This window comes from Ambystoma mexicanum, chromosome 8 (genome assembly GCF_040938575.1).
Source record: "Ambystoma mexicanum isolate Mex_15411 chromosome 8, UKY_AmexF1_1, whole genome shotgun sequence".
Lineage (NCBI taxonomy): Eukaryota > Metazoa > Chordata > Amphibia > Caudata > Ambystomatidae > Ambystoma > Ambystoma mexicanum.
In genome coordinates, this window is record NC_090929.1 from 1,113,538,243 (window position 1) to 1,113,558,078 (window position 19,836).

The window sequence follows — 19,836 nt, forward strand, 5'->3', positions numbered from 1 at the left end:
AGAGTAGAAACTGTAGACAGAATCTATACAACCACTACTTAGAAGACACACGTGAATGCTGGCATAGAGGAAATCATGGACCTAGAAGCAGAACCAGTATCATGGACTTCGGCAAGGAAAGTTGTCACACATACCAGGAAACCAAGCGGTCTAGGAATATCATTAAACAGAGCATTAGTCATAGGAAAGGCAGTCAGTCACTGCCAACTCAATGAATACCTAGTTCATGAAACTGAGCACACCGTCACAGACAAGAAGTTACTGCAAACTCAGCAAATATGTGGATCGGAAAACTAAGTACATTAAAGAGCAGGTACTTAAACTATGGACAGATGTCTAGTAAGTAAAGCATGAAACTTAGATTGCAAAGCGACTTGGGGACGACAAGGTTTTGAAGAAAGTCAGAAAGGCAGCAAAAGGATTAGCTTTACAGCAAACAGGACAGAAGATCAAAAGCAGCTGCAGCATGTATGATTTAGTATCTAAAAGCAAGATAGCATGAAAAGGTTCAGAAAAATGCAAGCAGGAACTCCATTTAAAGGCAGTTGATAGAAGACTTGCTAATCCTCAGAGTGAGTTTATGAAAGCCCTGCCGGCCCATAATCCAACAGGGTGGAGGTGATAGCAGCCTGAGCTAGCTGTGTCCAATTAAGCCAAGTCCGGGCTTCAATAGCTTGCAGCAGTGGAGTATAATTAAGTCCTCACCCTCGCTTGGTGGCCTAGACTGCAAGAGCTTGTAACAGGTGAATGCAATCAGGGTTGCTCGGCTCGTAGCAGCTTGTTGTAAGTTAATGCATTTAGTATGCTTCCCCCTCCTCCCGCCCGCGCCCAAGCCCTTTGCCTCTTAGACAGCATACATCTACCAGAATGCATTAGCTGGTTTAACCCAAAACCTGGACTAGAGCATGAAAGTAGTTTCACCCTACAGGTAAATGAATGCAATGGGCGTTAGTGGGTATGAAACTGGTAGTTCTGCTATGAACACAGTCTATGAATAGGTGCATACAGTGGTACTGGGTAGCAGGGGGGTAGATTCCTAACAGGCAATGCCTACCACCTCTTTGTGCTCCCTGCATTTACCTTCAAATTCACCACTATACCAGCTGCTGCACAAGCGCAGAAGGTGATCCTGTTCTGTCCCAGGCAAACAATGAGTGGCTGGGCAGGACAGGAAGTCAGGTGCTGCCCTTTTAAGTGGTCACTTGACTTCTTGTCCCAGCTGCCCGACTTCCTGTCCCACCCCAACCACTCTTATTGGCTGGGACGGGACAGGATAGGAGAGGCTTTGTTTTTTTTTCTTCTGGAGTGGTGTGGGCACCCGGTGGGGCTTGTGGGCAGGCACTTATCCAAAAGGAAGGTCAGGCCACAGCACCAGCTGTGACCTAGGCTGGGCCGGCCCGAGCCCCCACGGGCTTGTCCAGCTTTAATCTATGTCCAGTTCAAAGGGGTGGGGGGGGGGAGATGAATGGTGCACCGCCTTCACAATAAGATGGGGAAACCTTTATACGATCAAACATGCAATTACCCCTTTCTAAAGAAGAATCATATTCAAAGGCAACAGTTTTGACCTTTTTATATTGAAAATGGTTTCATTGTTGGAAATCGACAGCTTACACCCTCGTGCTTCAAACCTTTTTGTCAAATATTTACATCAGCCTATGCCCTCTGAAAACGGCTACGGTGGTGATTTGGCACAGTATAAAAGCATAGTAACATAACTATGCTCATGTGCACATGCTATATGCCAGCTATTACATCACATGCCAAAGTACTACGCCAATTTTATAGGAATTAACACAATATGGAAAGACAACATATGCCAGCTGCCATTACATGACAATGTGCTCACATTGCCAGGCATTGCCATGTTGAGAAACAACAAAAGAGCTGCCACCATTGTTGGTACTTGGTTGGTTATTGATTTAACCTAGTTGCATCAATGTGTTATAACAAGAGAACATGTTTTGTTTATTTTCCTCCCTAAACGGTCATAGAAACCACTCGAATACAATAAATGAGCAGGAAATGTAATGGTACTTGGAGGAAAAGGCAAAAAGTCCAGTACAATTAAAACCTCCTATGTAAATAAAAAGTAGAATAAAAGCCGAATGAATGAAAAATAGGGGGTGAAAGAGGCAGAAGCCAGTGTTGAAGAGGACCCAGTGAGAGCATCAAACAAAAAGAAAAGAAATGATAGCAGAAGGCTAAACGACAAGGTGAATACTCTTGACAATTGATAGTTCTGGAGAAACGAGCACATACATGTATCAAATATGTATAGATACTTTAAAGATTATGATATAAATTCTTAAATTATGCAGACATAATTTTTCAAAGCATAATTCGGACAACGATTGTTACAGGTGAAAAACATTACATAAAAACATACATATAATTAATTTGACTGATGGGGGATAATTACTCCCAACTAATATCATTTGCATCCCTTCCAATTCAAATAACAGATCAAAAAAGTCCAACTACACACACACACACACACACGTGTGAGATTTTGTGAGATGTGTGTATTGCACCCCATCGGCCTAGTGAAAATGAGTGGAAGTGTTACTACCTTGTTAAGCACGAACTGTGAAATAACCACATTTTATTTCCCCTACAGAATTAAACAGGATGAAAGAAAGAAAGGAATCTGCATCAAAAGGAAAGGAAGGAAGAGGCAAGGTGGCAAAAAACAAACCCAGCGGACGTTTAAGCCGAAGCAGAAGAAGCAATAGATCTGGATGAATCCAAGGAGATGTCCAGCACCCACACATGGACAAACTGGTGCTACATACCCCATGGACCTCCAGCACCCAGGACCCATCTTTAAAAGGAGGATGGGGAACCTAATCCCAGAGGCAGGAAGTGTGGGGGTCAGGGAGGTTAGCCGTCTGGCTCCTGATGGGGGAATACCCCTGCAGCACTCCATTGACCAGGTCTGCAGGGACACGGCTTAGCAGCACAGCTGTGTTGATTATCTGTCATAGATATGGAATACGTTGGAGGACCCAGTCCCCTCGAAGAGTTCTAAATCTAACCTTATGACAAAGAAAGGCACTATACAACATTCAGAGATTAGCTGTAAACTCTACCTAGAAATAACTATCAGAGATAAGGTCTCAACTCGGATCCACAAAGGGCTGATTTTTTACCTCAGTTTAGAGATAAGGTGTTTACTTTTAAACTGTGCCTAGAGGTATAAAGGTGGAGTTTAACTCTACCCTCTGCCTAGACGCGAGGAAGACGTGAGTGCGAACCTCAAGCAAGACATGTAGAATGAAAAGCTCTCCCCAAAGCCTAGCTCCAGACAAAGGCGACCTCGACCCTCGGCTCAAAATTGTAGATAGAGGATGCTTGGTCTCTGGTGATAATTCATACGTCTGCCTGCTATGTCCTATTAACTCCTCCCCTTTGTACACGTTAATGGTAATACCCTCCCATCTCAGAGGAAACCCTCAGGAGATCCTGACTGTAGGACAGAAGTCATGAGACCAAATTCAGAGTGGAGATATATTGTATGGCACTTGTTAAACCGGGGTCCAGATACAAGTACATGGGAAGAGACTGCGTTGCTCAGATCGGCGCAAAGGCAGGGTATGCTTCACCCAGACCAATGCACAAGCATGGGAGTGGAGGGGGTGGCTGTTAGAGGGTCCGGGCAGTCACATTCACTTTTGGGTGGGGCACATTCCAGCTTCACCAATTACAGGCACAAGCTCAGAAAATCTCAGTTTTAGGGCAGTGTCACTGTGAATATAGATTAGTTGGCCACAGATAGTATTTTACAAAAGTGTTCAATAATCAGACATTTTTCACCCTGCGGTTTTGGTCAGATGACATGCTTGGAGGGTAATGAATCTCAGAGTATGGTGAACAGAACCCACCCTCAATGACTCAAAATGAAATAAGTTACATCACTGCTGTAATGCCCATTACTAAAATAAAAGGACCCCTTCATAATCTGTGTGTCACATAGCAACAACACCCCTGCCACACTATGTAGTAGGGGCATGCAACATTTGGTCTTCCAGATGTTTTGGACTACAACTCTTAGCAGCCCTAAGCAGCATAGTCAATGGCGTGGGATCATGGCAGTCATAGGCCGAAACATCTGGAACACCAAAGGTTACAGACCCTTGAAGTTTGCATGAATGCCATCTGTGGTGAATCAAGGTTTTTCCTCGACTCACACAAATAACATATCGCTCATTCCATGTGGCGGTGAAGGGATCAAGCCGGCAACTTGCAGCGAGACATGCTATCACCATGGAGAGAGGTAAATCACTCATCAGCTGCAAGGAAAAGGCTTCAGCTTCCCTCATAACTGAATAGCAGCACAGAGGTAGAACTGGTACCTTCCACGTAGAAGACCAAGGTTCAATTCCCCATTAAGGACCATAAGTAAACTAAATCTAAATTCATGAAACATCTACAACAGCACAAAGGCAATGGGAAATAAAGTAAAACCTTTTAAAAAGCAAGAGGAACAGAGAGCTGTACCTAGCATCTACCAAGGAGGAGTAAACTGGAGCAGAACTCCTATATAGGAGAGTTAATTGGAACTCCTAATTGACTCAACTGTTATTTGAACTGACCAATGGAATATAACCTACACTGGGGAGGCTAAGAGGTAACACCACTTCCACTAATGGTGAAGCAAGACAGTTCAGCCAATCAGTATAGTCGGTGAGGGGGAGAGCCAGCTCAGTTGCAAGTTGCTCAGCTGGCGACTGGTTCCTGGTCTCACTGGTTTTGAGGGAAAACAGTGCATCATAAGCCTGAAGCAGGGGAAGGAAAGCCTTCCTTGTAGCTACCCTGCTAGGAAACGAGAGAGTCCAGCGAAGAGGCCTGCACCCCTCTGATTCAGGAGCCCATAGGAGCTGGAAGAAAGGCAACCTGTGGATGGGGCTCTAGGCAACCTAAACGTCCCCACTGAGAAGAGACTGTACAGCCCGACTACTCCTGGAGGGTAAGAGGCAAGAAGGGGTGAGCCCAGTGCAAAGGAGTCCCATACGAGACACATCCCCTTTCTCTGAGTGAAGAGACCCCATGAAGGGGAAGAAGAGTCAAGAGACCCCAGAAGAGGGGAAATGAGTGAAGACACCCTGCAACAGGGATGACAGTGAGAAATAACCCAACCGGAGTGACAGTGTGTGAAGCCCAGGAGGGGAAACTAACAGTCTAGAGTGGGGCAAACAAGTGAAAACAGCACTCAAGGTGTCGGGAGAGAGACTGAAATACCGCAAGTGAGATTTTAAGAACGGTATACCCAGGGGAGAAAACCTGGAACAGAAGCATGAGTCTAGCATCTTTTTAGTTGTTAAACTCTTTAGATATATGTGTATTTGTTCTTCTAGAAATGTGCTGGGCTAGTAGAGGATTTGGGTTAGGGAGTTGTTTTGGGTTCCTCCTGACAAGATGATCCTTTCCTTGAACATTTGAGTTTTAGAATACGTAATATAGCTCTTAAAGTTAATTTGACTTATTTTAGTTTGTTATTTTCTTTTAAGCTGGCCAAGAGGTCAGACTAATTGTAAAACAAGAAAATAAAAATCCATGAATATGATGTCCCAGAGTCAAGAGTACTACTTCTGGTCTGCCAGACATCCCCGATTCAAAGCACAACTGAAATTGACCATATCAGGAGGCAATATTTCATTCAGCCCTAGGAAATTTGTTTGCATTGTGCTATAGTTGATTAGATTTTTTTTTGGTTACTATTTTATATAAACACAATTGTAAGAAACAGTGAAACTGTCCCCGGACAGGGTGGGGCTTGAAATGACTGCAAGGTGGAGCTGTAAGTCTGCACATGCTCAGCAAGAGACACTGTTTAGCTGACCAGAATGAAGGCAAAAGCCAAGCATGATTTTTCTAATCCAGAGGTCGAACAAGAGGCATGCCGGTTCACGGCTACTCATGCTGTACTAAAGCATTTGCTTTTTGGAAACCTTAAGCTATCTGTGATTTAGGTTTTGTTGGCAGGGTAAGCGTGCCATCAGTAGTCGAGTCAGCAACTCCAGTGCCCCCAGCACCATGACATGGCAGGACAACCCTCCGAAATTGCGGCGTAGGATGGTCAGGGGTAACCGAGCCCCTGCCTGAAGCGGAGCAGGGCAGAGTGTACCGCGTTGTAACAGCATAACCCACAGAGCAAACGAATGCCCAAAACAGACACAATGAAGGGATTGCAAAGATTCAGTCCAAGGATTGGCATGGTCTTGGCTCAGGAAATGACATTCGCTTAAGCAAAGTACTTTGCTTCTCAAATGAAATACCCAGTCTCTATAGCGGTAAAACCAGACTCTGAACCCTCCACTTGGCATGACCCGTTAGCCTACAGAATCAGAGCAGACTGCATACTCACCCCCTACAACAGCTCTGCCACCGTTACATTAATGTACTCCCACCCAATAACCATCAGCTCTGTGGTCAAGCTGTACATTTCTGTGCGTCACGGGCCACATCCCACCCCCTCCGCCTCCTACTGTTCAATTTCCTGTGCTTACTACTTAACCCAAACACCCGATAGCTGGGCGTGGGGGTAAGAACGAGGGGGTAAGCCCTGTGCTTAGACAAGTGCACACTGCCTTCTGCCTAGAAACGTCTCCTCACGCATACTTCCATTGCAATGTGCATTTCTACTGAAACCTTCCTTATTGATCCAGACACTCATCCATCCTAACATTGACAGGTGGTGAACAGATGAAACTACCAGGACAGACATGGTCAGGTGGCTGGCCAATGGCCAACCAGAAGCCCATCCTTGTCCGGTGTCATCTGATGAACAGTTGCCAAACCGTGGAAGGATACGCCAGCTGCCGCTCTCAAGTAACAATAGGAATGGCCATATTGTTGGCACATGTGTAGGCCTTGATGTCCTTATCTTTACCTTCCTTTTATGGAACTCTCCCCAAGACCTTTGTAAATTTATCCACCAGGGAGAAGTGTTGCATGTCTGCAACTCTTGTTGATCACAGAGTAACACTTAGTCGAAGTGAACCCTTGGGTCCTTTCGCATGGCATGTAGGCGCCGCTTTGGCATTGCCCAGAGTTGGCATCGGTCAGAGGATTTGTCCTCAGTATGCAGCTTAGAGAGGGCCATGAGCCAAAGGACCACCCCTGCAGCTTCTCCAGTGCAATGTCCAGGGGGCCGTAGATTAGCCCAAAGCTTCAGCATGTCTATGGGGGAGCGGAGGTGCAAATTTCAAGAGGGCCCCACATCCTCAAAAAACTCAGGCAAGAAATTCATTCCACCACTTGTCCAAATGCGGCCTCACTTTGGGTGTCAAGACATCCTCCTAGTTAGAGTACAGCCCTGGCACACTCCCTACGCAGACTGGGTGTTCCCCTCACATCAGTGAAAACACACAGCCTAATCGGTACAGAAAGACGAATATCAGTAAACAAGACAAGGGAACATGCCTCCTTCCTGAACCCAGGAGGGTTGGGCTATTCATTGGGCGAGAAATGCACACCGCCCCAGCACGCCTTGAAACCAGTTTTCATCAGCATTCTGGGAAACGGCAGAAGACGTCACGAATGACAGATATGTGAATAAAGCTATTGATTCCGGGCTTTACCTTTCTGCTTTGGAAATTAACCCTCATGCTCTTGGCATGTTTCGCCTCTTATCACGAGGTTATATAATTGCAACACCAGCGGCCGCTCCCAGGAACCACGGCTGTCAGCCCTGAGCAGAAGTCGTGCGCACAGGGCTTTCAAACTACCTCGCCAGATAGTTCAGGCCACACAATAGCAGTGATAGAAGTGTACCAAAAAAAAAAAAAAAAAAAAAAAAAAAAAGTCGTTGAATTGTGACCCTGGCAGCTGGGGACAGAGCAGGCAGCAAGGGAGCAACGTGCAACACATTTTCAAAGGTTGCAGTCATGCTGGTTGACAGCAATTGAGTGGAAACAGATTTCAGTTTAGCTGTAACTGCTACTGGGTGATGAAGTGGAGACGTGTGCTTTAACTCCCCAGAAAACAGTTCCGCAATGGTGAAAATTGTTGCAAAAAGTAGTGGAACCGCTAGCAGCAAAAATATATAAATAATGGAACACTGCTCCCAACGGTTCCTGCTCACTTCGACCACTACACAACAGACAAAGGGCCATTAACCGAAACCTCAAGTCAATGTGAGATCACACACACACCACTAGTGTGATGAGTGGCCGAGGTTGAAATGCTAGGTTAGAAGGCTTTGATTCTTTGCCAAATCACCACCATAGTAATCTCAGAGCACCTGGCTTGTCTGGAGGCGGTTGGTGTATTGGGGTGGCCAGGCCTTAGTCTGACGAAGGAAAGGAGTGTGGAGAAGATAAGAGGATGGCGAGATGGGTGCAAGAGCCGCAGAGAGGGAGGTGGCGATGTAGCAGGAAAGGAGTGTGATAGTTTTATGGCCCACCTCAACAGGTCTGTGCATCTTCAGTCAGGCCTGCAGCAAGAAGGTACATTCTAACCACGTTTGGGAATATGCAGAACATGGGAGGCAGAGGCAGCACAAGGACCAATAGTTAGATCACAGTTAATGTTGGGTGTTTAATGGGCTAGAGAAGTGCTCAAGCCGACTAGTCAAATTATGTTGGCTTCGGTCGGGATTATCTTTACATTTTCTTCACGGGCCAAACTCCTGAATAGTCATTCAGGAACTGCCAGGGTTGTAAAGGATGTTTGAAAGGCGAAAAGTACGAAAGGGTAGGATGGTATGATATGGCATTTATAACGTGCCTATACACAAGTGTTTCAAGGCACGACGCGGCAAGGGAGGGTTAACAGAGGTAAGACAAAGACAGCGATCCTACTAGGCCAAGTGTCATTCAGATTGTGCAAGTGCAGAGGAAGGAAGAAGAGAAGTGCGGACTGGGAGGGGGTGTGCGGGTGGGGTCAGTGCAGTACAAGGGGTAATAAAATAAATAAAACAAGTAGGGCCAGCTGCTGGCAAGGGTAAGTGCAGACATCCGGTGTCAAGTGCTGCTGGGGGACTGTAGGTGATACAGAAACAGTCCAAGTGCAGGGGTTGCCAGGGAGTCAGTGTATGTGTGTAACTGGCGGGGAGGGGAGCTGGGCCTGAGATCAGAGGGTAGCCAGGTGACCAGAACAGTTTCAGCCAGGAATTCATAAGGGGAGAGGAGGAGAGAAAGCAGAAGCAAACAGGAAGGTCTTTAGGTGCTTCCAGAGCTGGAGATGGTTCTCCTCAAGTTTCAGGGAGGCAGGGAGGCTGTTCCAGAGGGAGGCTCCAGCCAAAGAAAGATCTACCACCAACTCGTTGCTTGGAGAAGCGACTGACCCTGGGGGAGTTGGAGGCGGATGGGTTTCCACGGATCAACTTACACCTTTCCAGACATGTTACAAGCCTGACACTCCCAGGTGTGAGAAGCTCTCATGACCAGAAGCCCTCATCTCTGCACCGAGCACCGCTCACACTGATGCAGTTAGGGTCCGAGCTTTAAGTCACATTATCCTCCCAATGCACATTCTGGTGGGGCTGCAGTGGATTGCCACATGAATTTAGACATATGCTATCTCAGCGTGTTCCTGCATCAAGCCAAATAGCAACAAACAGAAATGTGCACACACAGTTGTTGCAGGAGCCACAGGTGGTCAGGTATGAGAGATGTGGGCGAGAAAAACACCACATGCTCTGAAACCCAATCGAAGGTGACATCAAGTAAAGTAATGAACATTAAGAAAAGACCAACGAATCATAAAGTACACAGCTGGAAGAGTGATGCCAACAATGCAATGCATATGTAGAAAAGACTAACAAAACAAGCAGGATGAAAGAGTGAAAACTGGTGATCTACCTACGTGATCATTCTGTGATCCTATTTCCTCCATTTGTTCCCCCACAAAACAGCAGCTTAATATTGAACCTCTATATTCCCAGGCACCGTGCTATTTTCATACTCAGCAGATGCTCAGTTCTCTGCTCAGCGGACTCTAGTGTGGCCCCCCCCACAACTCCTCGTGGCAAGGCCATTTCCCCTCCATTTTATGCAAAAGGTTCCCGCTCTCAACACCACTGCCTCCACCATAACGGGGTAAGCCATCAAAACCACCACCAATTCCTAACACTGCAACCCTTGTCCCCCGGCTCCCTACAGAATCCTCCTCCGCCACCACCACCACACCTCCATTACACTATCTCCTCGCACTAACTCACACCGACCACTTGCCCATCCCACAACAGCCTTATTCCTCCAAACACTTAGTCCAACCCAGAGGCATACACGCCCCTCCATAGCCAGCGCAGCCAAAGTTACAATGTAGTCCCTCCGAACATTCACCTAGCCTTCAAACTGGGAGGGGAGATTGGTTCTCTAAAGCTTTCTCCGCCGCAGCGCTCACCCACCCACCTCTTCTCCATATCACCCCCCCCCCTGCCCAAACAGATGTCTCCCAAACACGCCAGCTTTTCCATTGTGCACATCAGCCACTCAACACCACCAGAGCACGCCTCACCACCGCCACCAAAAGCAAGGAAAGCCTCTGTGTGGACCACCAGCCCCTGGCATCCATCTTGCAGAGTAGACGGGAATCACTCCACCAGTCCCCATCCTGAAAAACAGATCCAAACCCATCCCTACCAGGATCCACTAGACCCTCTCCTGCCCTACACCGCCCCACACCTCAGAGACCTCAAGTCCACCATCTCACCACACATCTTCCATCCAGATCCCACTCCCAACAGGACTCAAGTCTTAGAAACAAACCTTGTCCATTGCCAATCCCTCTGGTAAGCTGACCTTTACCTTTCCCAGACTTCCCAATCTTGCCCAAAGATGGTTTGCCTCTAGCCAAGACAACAGCACTCCATAGCGCTCGAAATCGCTGCCAGCATATACCAGAACAGACACCACACAGTCTTCACATAATTGCACCGCCATCCCTCTGCACTCCTGGAGTGACAAGCTCGCAATGTCCCTCCACAGTTGACCCATAACCCGGCCAAATCCTGCCATCAACACTGGAGAGCCGCCCAAGGACTACAGCTTTTTTTTGTCCTTCTCCCCCCTCTCCAGGGTCAGACTGGAGCATAAAAGTGTCTCCGACACTAATGAAAAAGTGGCCCACAGTTGCAAAAGGCAATGTATTCCTTTTGTGACAGACTGTTTCAGTAGTACCCAAGGGGGAGTCTTGATAAAATATGATGCAAATTGTGCATTTTAAAGAATATTTATTCAGCAACGCTGATCAAAACTACTAGCCGCATAGTGAAGTAACTCAAACTGGCCCACATTAGACAAACAAGCGGCCCACTTTGACCCCCCCAAAAAAAGGCCGGCACCTGCATTTTGTGTTTTTGGTTCGGGCCTTCCCCATATAACATGCCCTCCCCCATTCCAGCCACTGAGCGCAGCTCCACCAACCAGTACCCAGTATCCGTCACCTACCCTGCATCACTACCTGGCCTGTCAGCCACCCACGAAGAGCTGCCCATGTCCCATGACCCTGCCTTCTGCTGCTGTTCTTCACAGAAGCCGGTCTGAACAAAAACAAACTGCACAAGCAACGTGCCAACCCCACACAACCAGAGCCATGACTGCCAAAACCGAGCCACACCTGAAGCCCTAGACCCCCCCACACCCCCACCCCCCATCACCACAGTGCCGTCCCAATAGCTTTATCTGGTGCAGAGCCGCAATGCTGACCACAAAACAAAAACAAGCAGAGGTGCAATATAAATAAGGAATTCCCATTTTAGATCCCCCCAAAACAAAAGACAAAATCACGCTGGCAATGACAGCCGGCAGTCACCATACACAGGGTCGGACTGGGACAAGAAATAGGCCCGGACACCTAAAAAAAAAAGTGGCCCACCACTTGCCTCAAAAAAATGGGCCACCCCTCATAAAAAGTGGCCCTCAAAACATCATCCGTAAATCGCGTCAATTCACGCCTTTACAGTAAATGCTACTTATGGAGGGTTCAAGTTTATCGCATATTCATTCTATTGCATCACACAGTGCTGCACATGCAGTATTTGCACATTCCAAGGGAATCTAGATAGCTCAAATTGCACTGATGTTTCTGGTCTAGCTGCGCCTGCTCAGGCTCACGCAATCCGACAATTATCACTGGGGAGGTGTTACAATAGCATATACCACTGCGCAGGAGACGGTGGTAGGATTTGCCACATGGTCGACGGGCATGAAGGGTAGCATTATAGATACTTTGCAACAACAACTGGCACAGACACAGCCCTATTGCAATACAACATATTCTTTCAATACAAGTTTGTATCCGTTTGACCTAGACATTTGCCCTGGTGCTTAAATGCACCAAAACATGCCTTGTTTTTTTGCACCGGGGTAATTTTTGTTCTCGTCAAAAGTGCAAAATGCACATGCACCGATGCAAATTTTCCATAATATGGGTCATTCCTCTAAGCACATCATAACAAGGTGGGACTTGATGGGTAAAAACCGAGCCTCACAGATGCTCACACTTAAGTGTGATACTTCCATCCAAGGTCTTGTGCACATCATTAAAGTCAATGTTCACAGCCACCGACAGCCTCTCAAACAGATGGGCACTCAGCAAGGGCATCAACCATCATGCATCCGGAGAACGGATCAACTCTGTTGAGTCAGTAGGCAGATGCGGCCTAGCATTGGAAAAAGGGTTTCTGTAAGAGCATGTACACGGTCTAGGGCAGCTGCCCCTGAGCTGTGCTGCATTTTTGCACCGGACCTGGCGCCTCTCCTAAAACTGTTGGTGCATGCAGCGGGGTGCCAACTTCCCCTCACAGAGCTTCCAGCCGAGGCAGAGACAACAAACCGCTTCACTCTCGCTGCAGGATGCACCCGCCGTCCTCCCCCGCATGGCGCACACACACACAGCAGCTGAGCCACCCTGGCCAGAGGTGGGAGGGGGCCAGCAGCCAGGGAGCGGTTCCCTGGGGACAACATGTGGAATGCAATTGCAAAACCACTTACCGCGGTCCCCCGGCTTCAGTAGCAGCAGCACAGGCAGTGGGTGTCGCGGGCTTCCTCAGCACAGAGCTGACCAGGCAGGGAGGCGGGGACCAGCGAGGCTAAGGGAAGGGACCTGCATCCGCCAGCTTGTGTGAGAGAGTGTGTGTGTGCGCGCGACTACAGCTGTGAGGCAGCACGCCAAACACAGGAACAGCGTGCGGTACCGTCGCATCTTGGACAAACCAAGTCCCGCTCAGCTCTGATACACGTCCTGGGATGATGCTGCTGCTGTCAACTTGTGGCAGCATTGGATGCTCAGAGCAGAAGCAGAGCAGTCCAACACATCACTGGGAGGGAGCAGGCCGGGCTGAGGCAACCCCGGCCCCGCCCAACCCTGCCACTCCCCCCCCAGTGTTTTGAAACACTGACTGCTGTTGGCGCCATGGTGTCGCAGGCCGTGGCAGTTGACCGCCGGCCCGTCGCATTTATCAAAGAAAGGCAACACCGGAGGCGATGGGGCTGCAATTGCAAAATGATCTGTAAGTTACTCACTTACCGATCCATTGCAACTTTCGTCCATCCAGTGGCTGTGAGGCGGAGGCCCTGGGTGCCAGTTCCTGAAGTGTGAAGGCACAGTGAAACCCATGCCTGGGCCGGAGACCAGCCCAGCATGGGCTTCAGGAACCAGGTCGCCTCCATGATTTTTTATCGGCAACGGGCCGATTGGCCGACGGCTTGATCTGACCCTGACCATACACCACAAATAATCAAGACAAAGGCCTCAAACACAAAATTACAACATTCCTGCAAGAAAAACTCACAAGCTACCAAATGCATGGCAGATAAAAGCACTCTGAAACTCCGTCTTCCTCTCCTCGCTCCCTTTCTGATCCTCCAATGTTCAAACTCTTTCCTTACACACACATACACACACCCTTTCCTCTTCTCTTGCCCCCCTCCTTGACACAGTGCACCTTTGTCCCCCAATCTTACCACACTCCACTCACCCCGTCCAACTACATCCCCTTTCTGCCTCACTCCACCCTCACTACTACTCCCCCCCCTTGCACTCACCCCACTACTCCCACCCCCAACCTACACTTTGCCACATGTTGTATAAATAAGTGCAGATGCCCTTAAGAACAGGAAGAGACTGGGAGCACAAGGGAAGAAGGGAGGAAGAGGAGGGACTACCAGAGGCCAGGACCAGAACTGAAGAGGGCAATAAAGAGAAAGGTTGCATCCACAATGGCTCCCAGCATCTTTATGTGTGGAGACCGGACGTGAGGGAAGTGAGAGAGTGCTGCTCGTTCCATTGCGGGACAGAGAACACCACATACTCCTACCATACACCCTCTTTATCACTCCTCTAATTCCCCTTGCGCGTCTTCATATTTTTTCTGTCTTTCTCACTCAGCGTGTACACTCTGCTCACCACATTACACTCAACTGATCTCACTCCACACCCAATACCTCACTTGCGCTCTACAAAATTGCCACCGACTCGTCAGCACTCCGCTCCACCATCCATCTTCCACCTGCTCCCTCAGTCCACCTTCCAAGCCCCATTGCCTCTTTGTTTGGTACCAGCACTTACTCGACTGTGGGTCAATCTGTGGCTATTTTATCAATAAGGTCTGGTTAACAATGGTGCTTTTATTTTGAAACCTGTGAGCATTACCCCCTTTTAAATTTCCATTTTCAGGGTAGCAGCCCTGTGCTCAGGCTTCAGTTTTCCTTGCGGTTCTTAGTTTGGCACTTAATCCGGTTTAAGGAGGATTTCGTTGCCTCTCCTGCTCCCTTACATTGCCTTTTCATTCAGTTTTCTATTGCCCCACCATTCGCATGAGGGACATCTGGGGTTGGTAAATTGGACATCCCATCTCTGTTGGGCAATCAAAGACCTAATCCATTGTATTCCTGTTTTCATTTCATTCCCCTGCTTCCGGTGTGGGTCCTCTTGGTTCCACACAGGGGTAATTATGGGATTGGATTGAAAGTCAGAGTCCGACTCATCTAATGTTTTCATAACATTTTCGGAAATGTCACTAATTCATAGAGTATGATTTGAAGCAATCAATCATTCTCCTTTCAGAGAATGTGCAACTGAATGTAAATAATTCATCGTCAGGACCTCACACATCTGAGCAGATCGCTACAAACTGTTGGGCAGCGGGGGAAGAGTGCAGCGCTTTTACAGAATCAAATACCTTTCATGGACACGAAATACCCACAGCCAGGGCTCAAGTCCTCAAAATAAAAGTGGGGGGGGTACTCCTCAAACACAATGGGATGTGACGTCGCCAGAAATTAGCATGTCAAGGTGAAATATGCACATTTAATTAAATTGGCTTTGCATAACCATCCACATTGCACAGGACGAATGGCATTTGCTTTTCATAAAGTCAACAAACAAAGAAAACCAAGAGGATATTTTCTTCTAATAGTGTTTTTGAAAACGTTAAAAGTTGTGCATGTTTTAAACTCCAGAAACCTAGGGGGGTGTCTGAAGGATGTCCAGCGGGACGAAGGGGTAGTGGGTGCGAGGGATTATGGTGACAACTTAACAGAAAACAGGAAATATAACTTTAAAATGTAATCGAAAATATAAGCAGTCATAGCTTGTGGGTGGTAGGCCCAGAAGAACAAGTTAATTACCAACTGGTAATGTTCTTTCGACTAGATGTTCCTCCAACGTATTCCACATCTTTGACATGTAATGTAATTCTGTGTACTTCAGAATCTTTCGGCAGAGGGCGTCCTGCGTAGATGGCATTGGGTCGATGTCTCTCGAAGGCCTCTGTCGAGGACGACGTCACTGGATGTTATAAATAGGACGCACGGTGCCCGTAGCCGCAGTTTATATTTTTTCCTCCATAATGTGCGACATGCAGAAATCCAATGTCTGCTTGACTGCAATCGCATAGGAACTTCTCCAGAGGGGCAGGCTGGGAGGGCGATGTGGAATACATTGGAGGAACGTCCAGTCTAAAGAAAGTTACCAGTTGGTAAGTAACTTGTTCTTTGAATGGATTGTGTCCAACGTATTCCACGTCTTTGACAGACTCCCAAAGCAGTACCAGAAAATGGAGGAGGGAAAAGAATTTAGAGTACCCAATCAAATGGCGGAATATAGAACCGCCTTACCAAAGGCCATATCTTGACCATGGAGCGTATCCAGGGAGTAATGTTTCACAAAGGTGTGGATAGAAGCCCAAGTGGCTGCAACACAAATATTCCTAACAGGAACTCCCCTCTGTAGGGCTGTGGAAGTAGCCACTCCCCTAGTGGAATGAGCTTGCAGCCCTTTCAGAGTGTCCTTACCCGCCAATCGGTAACATTCAGTAATGGTGAAGATAATCCACCTGGACAAGGTCTGTTTGGTAACAGCCTGACCCAATCGGTGTCCAGCATAACCCACAAATTGTTGATTGTCCACTCTGACCCTGGACATCCTAGAAATATAAAAGCTCAGCGCTCTCCTAGGTTCCAACCTATGGAGTCGCTCCTCTTCCTTACCAGGATGAGGAGGATGAAAGGAGGAAGAACCACTTTCTGGCTCAAATGAAATTCAGACACTACCTTAGAAAGGAAGGACATACCCTCAATACAAGCCTATCCTTGTGGAACACAGTAAAGGGTGGCTTAGATGAAAGTGCCTGCAATTCACTCACTCCATGAGTGGATGTAACCGCAACCAAGAAAAGCGTCTTGAAAGACAACAGTCTCAAAGGACAAGAGTGCAAAGGTTCAAATTGAGCACCCATCAGGAATTTCAAGACCAAATTCAGATCCCATACCGGCTCCTGAAACGGGAACACATTAGTGATCCGTTTTAGAAATTGGGAAATCAAAGAAATCTTAAAATAAGAACATTCTTCAGACGATCGCTTGAAGATAGACAGCACCGTTAGTAAACTTCAATGGTACCTACTTGAAGACCCCTGTGGGCCAAAGAAAGCAGGAAAGACAGAACCATCGGAATGGAACACTGAAAAGGATTGACATTGTGTCCTCTGCACCAGTTGCAAAACTTACGCCAACGGTAATGGTATCCCCCCCCGCCGTGCGAGAGAGCAGATCCTCTCGGCAGGGAAGACGGCATGGAGGCCAGATGGACATTTGTAGAAGGTCCGGGTACCACGCTCTCCTGGCCCAATCCGGAGCAATGATGGCGGAGATAGCCACTTGTGGGGTTCCCCAAAGGGTGAAGATCTCCAGAAGGACTTCCTGATCCAACTCCCACTTGTGAGGAGATCGTGCTCCGCCTGCTCAGAGTGTCCGCTGCCGCATTGTCCTCTCTGGCCAGATGAACTGCAGAGGGCGTAATTCCCTGCTGAATTGCCCAGAACCAGAGCTGAATTACCTCTCAAAACAACAGGGATGTGACCCTACCCCCCTTTTTTGTTGAGATAATGCATGGCCACTGTTTTGTCCATCATGATCAGGACACTCTTCCCCCGCACAGATGGCAGAAAAGCCTTCAGGGCCAGCCTGATGGCACTCAGCTCTAACAGGTTGATGTGGAGTTTGGACGCCGACAGAGACCGACGACTGCTGGCGGTCAAGTCTGAGCAAAGCGTCCGTCACTACAGTCACCTCCGGCCAGGGTTGCCAAAATGGCTCTCCCTTCCTCAGGTTCCCTTCGTTGGCCCACCACAGAAGATCCTGGGAGACCGAGAATGGAATCTGAATGGGATCCAACATTTTGCCTGTTAACTGCAACCACTGCATCTTGAGGACCCACTGCAGGGATCTCATCCTCAGCTTGGCCTCTGCCACCAGATAAACCTTACGAATTTGAATGCTGGGACACTGGGCATGTTGAAACTTGTTCACCATCTGCACAATGTGATGAGCCCTTACCTTTGGGGAGGCGAGCACTTCCAAGGACGTGTCCAACACATCCCTGATGTACTGGAGCTGTTGGGAAGGGGTTGGTGCGACTTCTTGAAATTGAGGGAGAAGCCCAGCTTGTGGAGGGAGCGGCAGGTGAGACAGAGGTGATCCATTAGCTTGGTGAAGAGCCTTGGGCAGAGGTCAATCCGAATGGCAGTGCCCGAAACTGAAAGTGTGAGTCGCAAACCTCAGGTACTTCCTGTGCTTGGGACGAATCGGCACATAAAAATAAGCATCCTGTAGGTCCAGAGACACCAACCAATCCTGAAGTTGAAGGGCCTGGAGGAATTGAGAAAGAGTGACCATCTTGAACTTGTCCTTCCTGAGAAGTTTGTTCAACCAATGCAAATCCAGGATGGGTCTCCATCCCCAGTCTTTCTTTGGAATCAAAACATATGGGGAATACCATCCCTGTTCCTCTCTGTTACAGGCCCCAGTTCTATAGCGCCTTTCTCTAGCAGGGTCAACATTTCCTGCCTAAGGAGCGGATCTGGAAGCTTCAAAGAGAGATTCCCTGGTGGATTGTCGTGAGCCCGCTGTAGGAATGGAAGGCAGTAGCCATGGGCTATTGTATCCAGAACCCACGCATCCGAAGTAATAGCTCGCCATTCTTCGAGATGCGGAGAGTCTGCTCCCAACCGGCGAAACATGGGACATGGCCTCATGACTGTTTTGGAGCAGCTGCGGCAGCACCTGAAGGCAAAGAGGCAGCTGCCCGAGTGGCTTTGGCACCTCCATTTCCCCGACCACCATGGGTACTTTTACGCTGACCCCTTTGACTGGTGGCTCCTTTTGTTCTACCCAAGGAGGAGTAGTAACGAAACGAACCTCCCCTCCACTGCTGCCCCCCAGGACGAAAAGGCGGAGGTTGATGCACAGCTGCGCTTAAAGATTTTGCCACAGCTTGAGGTCTGCAAGACTCATCAGCCTTGCTGCCAAACAAATGCGCACCATCAAAGGGCATGTTCAAAAGACGGGCTTGCACATCCGGAGCAAAACCCGACTTCTGTAACCATGCAAATCTGCATAAAACGGTGCTCGCAGCCATGGACTGGCTAAAACTGTCGGCCGTGTCCAAACGCGACTGAAGGGATTCACACATGGTATCCTTGCCATCTTGCACGAGAGGAAGGAACCCATCCCTTTCATCCTGATCGGGAATATGCTCAGCCACAAGAGAAACAGTTCCACAGAGTGTGTGAAAATCTTGCGAAGGCACAAGTGGAGTTGGCCGATTTCAGCGCAGAAAACACCTTGCGTGCCCAACCGTCGAAGCGTTTGTCGTCCCCATCTGGTGGAATGGTAGTGTACGCCGCCTACCTGGAGGTCGCCATAGCCGCCTGAACCACCAAACTCTCGGGAGTGGGGTGAGATGAAAGGTAGCTGGGGTCGCTACCGGAAGGGCAGTATTTTTTTTATTAATGATTTGTTAACTGCCGGAAGAGATTCCGGGGTCTGCCAAGCAGCCGCCACCCTTTTCTGCAAGGTCAAATGAAAAGGTAATACCGGGTCAGAGGACGGACCTTGGTCCAAAATATCCGTCAAGTCATCCTGAACAAAAGCTTCAGGAGGAGTGGACCAACCAAGATATTCCGTGACCATAGCCATCAGTCTCCTGTAGGATGACTCTGCATGAGCACCAGGCCTGCCAAATTCTACCTCAGAAGTGTCTAGGCCACTGACATGAAGAGATTGACTTAATTATTCCAATTGACTATCCCCTGAAAAGACAGGAGCCACATCAGGCTCAAAACCTAAATCTGACCTCTCCTCCTCATAGATGTCATCTAGAGGGAGGTAAAAGTCCTGTCTTGGGACAGCTGAGGGTCTGGAGTCCTTAACAGGCCTTACAGACTTGGAAGTAGCCTTCCTTGGAGGATCCACTGTACCAGGGACCTCTGACAGTAAATCCTGGCCAAAAGGCCACAAAGGTGTCGACAACAGTGCTGAGGGCTGGTACGAAGGCAAAGCTTTGACGTCCGTATCAGCCGGACACCGTCGACGCCGACCTTGAGCA

General features: G+C 48.3%; 2 protein-coding genes across 3 annotated transcripts in view; one reads left to right on the top strand and one right to left on the bottom strand.

Annotated features, from left to right (window-relative positions):
• Positions 1-5,566, top strand: part of LOC138472796 (platelet factor 4-like) — a 38,659-nt gene extending 33,093 nt beyond the window's left edge. The window contains exon 4 of the mRNA XM_069611148.1: positions 2,621-5,566. Coding sequence (XP_069467249.1) covers positions 2,621-2,735 — 115 coding nt within the window. The 3' untranslated portion in view covers positions 2,736-5,566. The remainder of the gene's footprint in view (positions 1-2,620) is intronic.
• Positions 1-19,836, bottom strand: part of RASSF4 (Ras association domain family member 4) — a 666,318-nt gene that overhangs the window by 425,193 nt on the left and 221,289 nt on the right. The gene's annotated exons all lie outside the window — the stretch shown is intronic.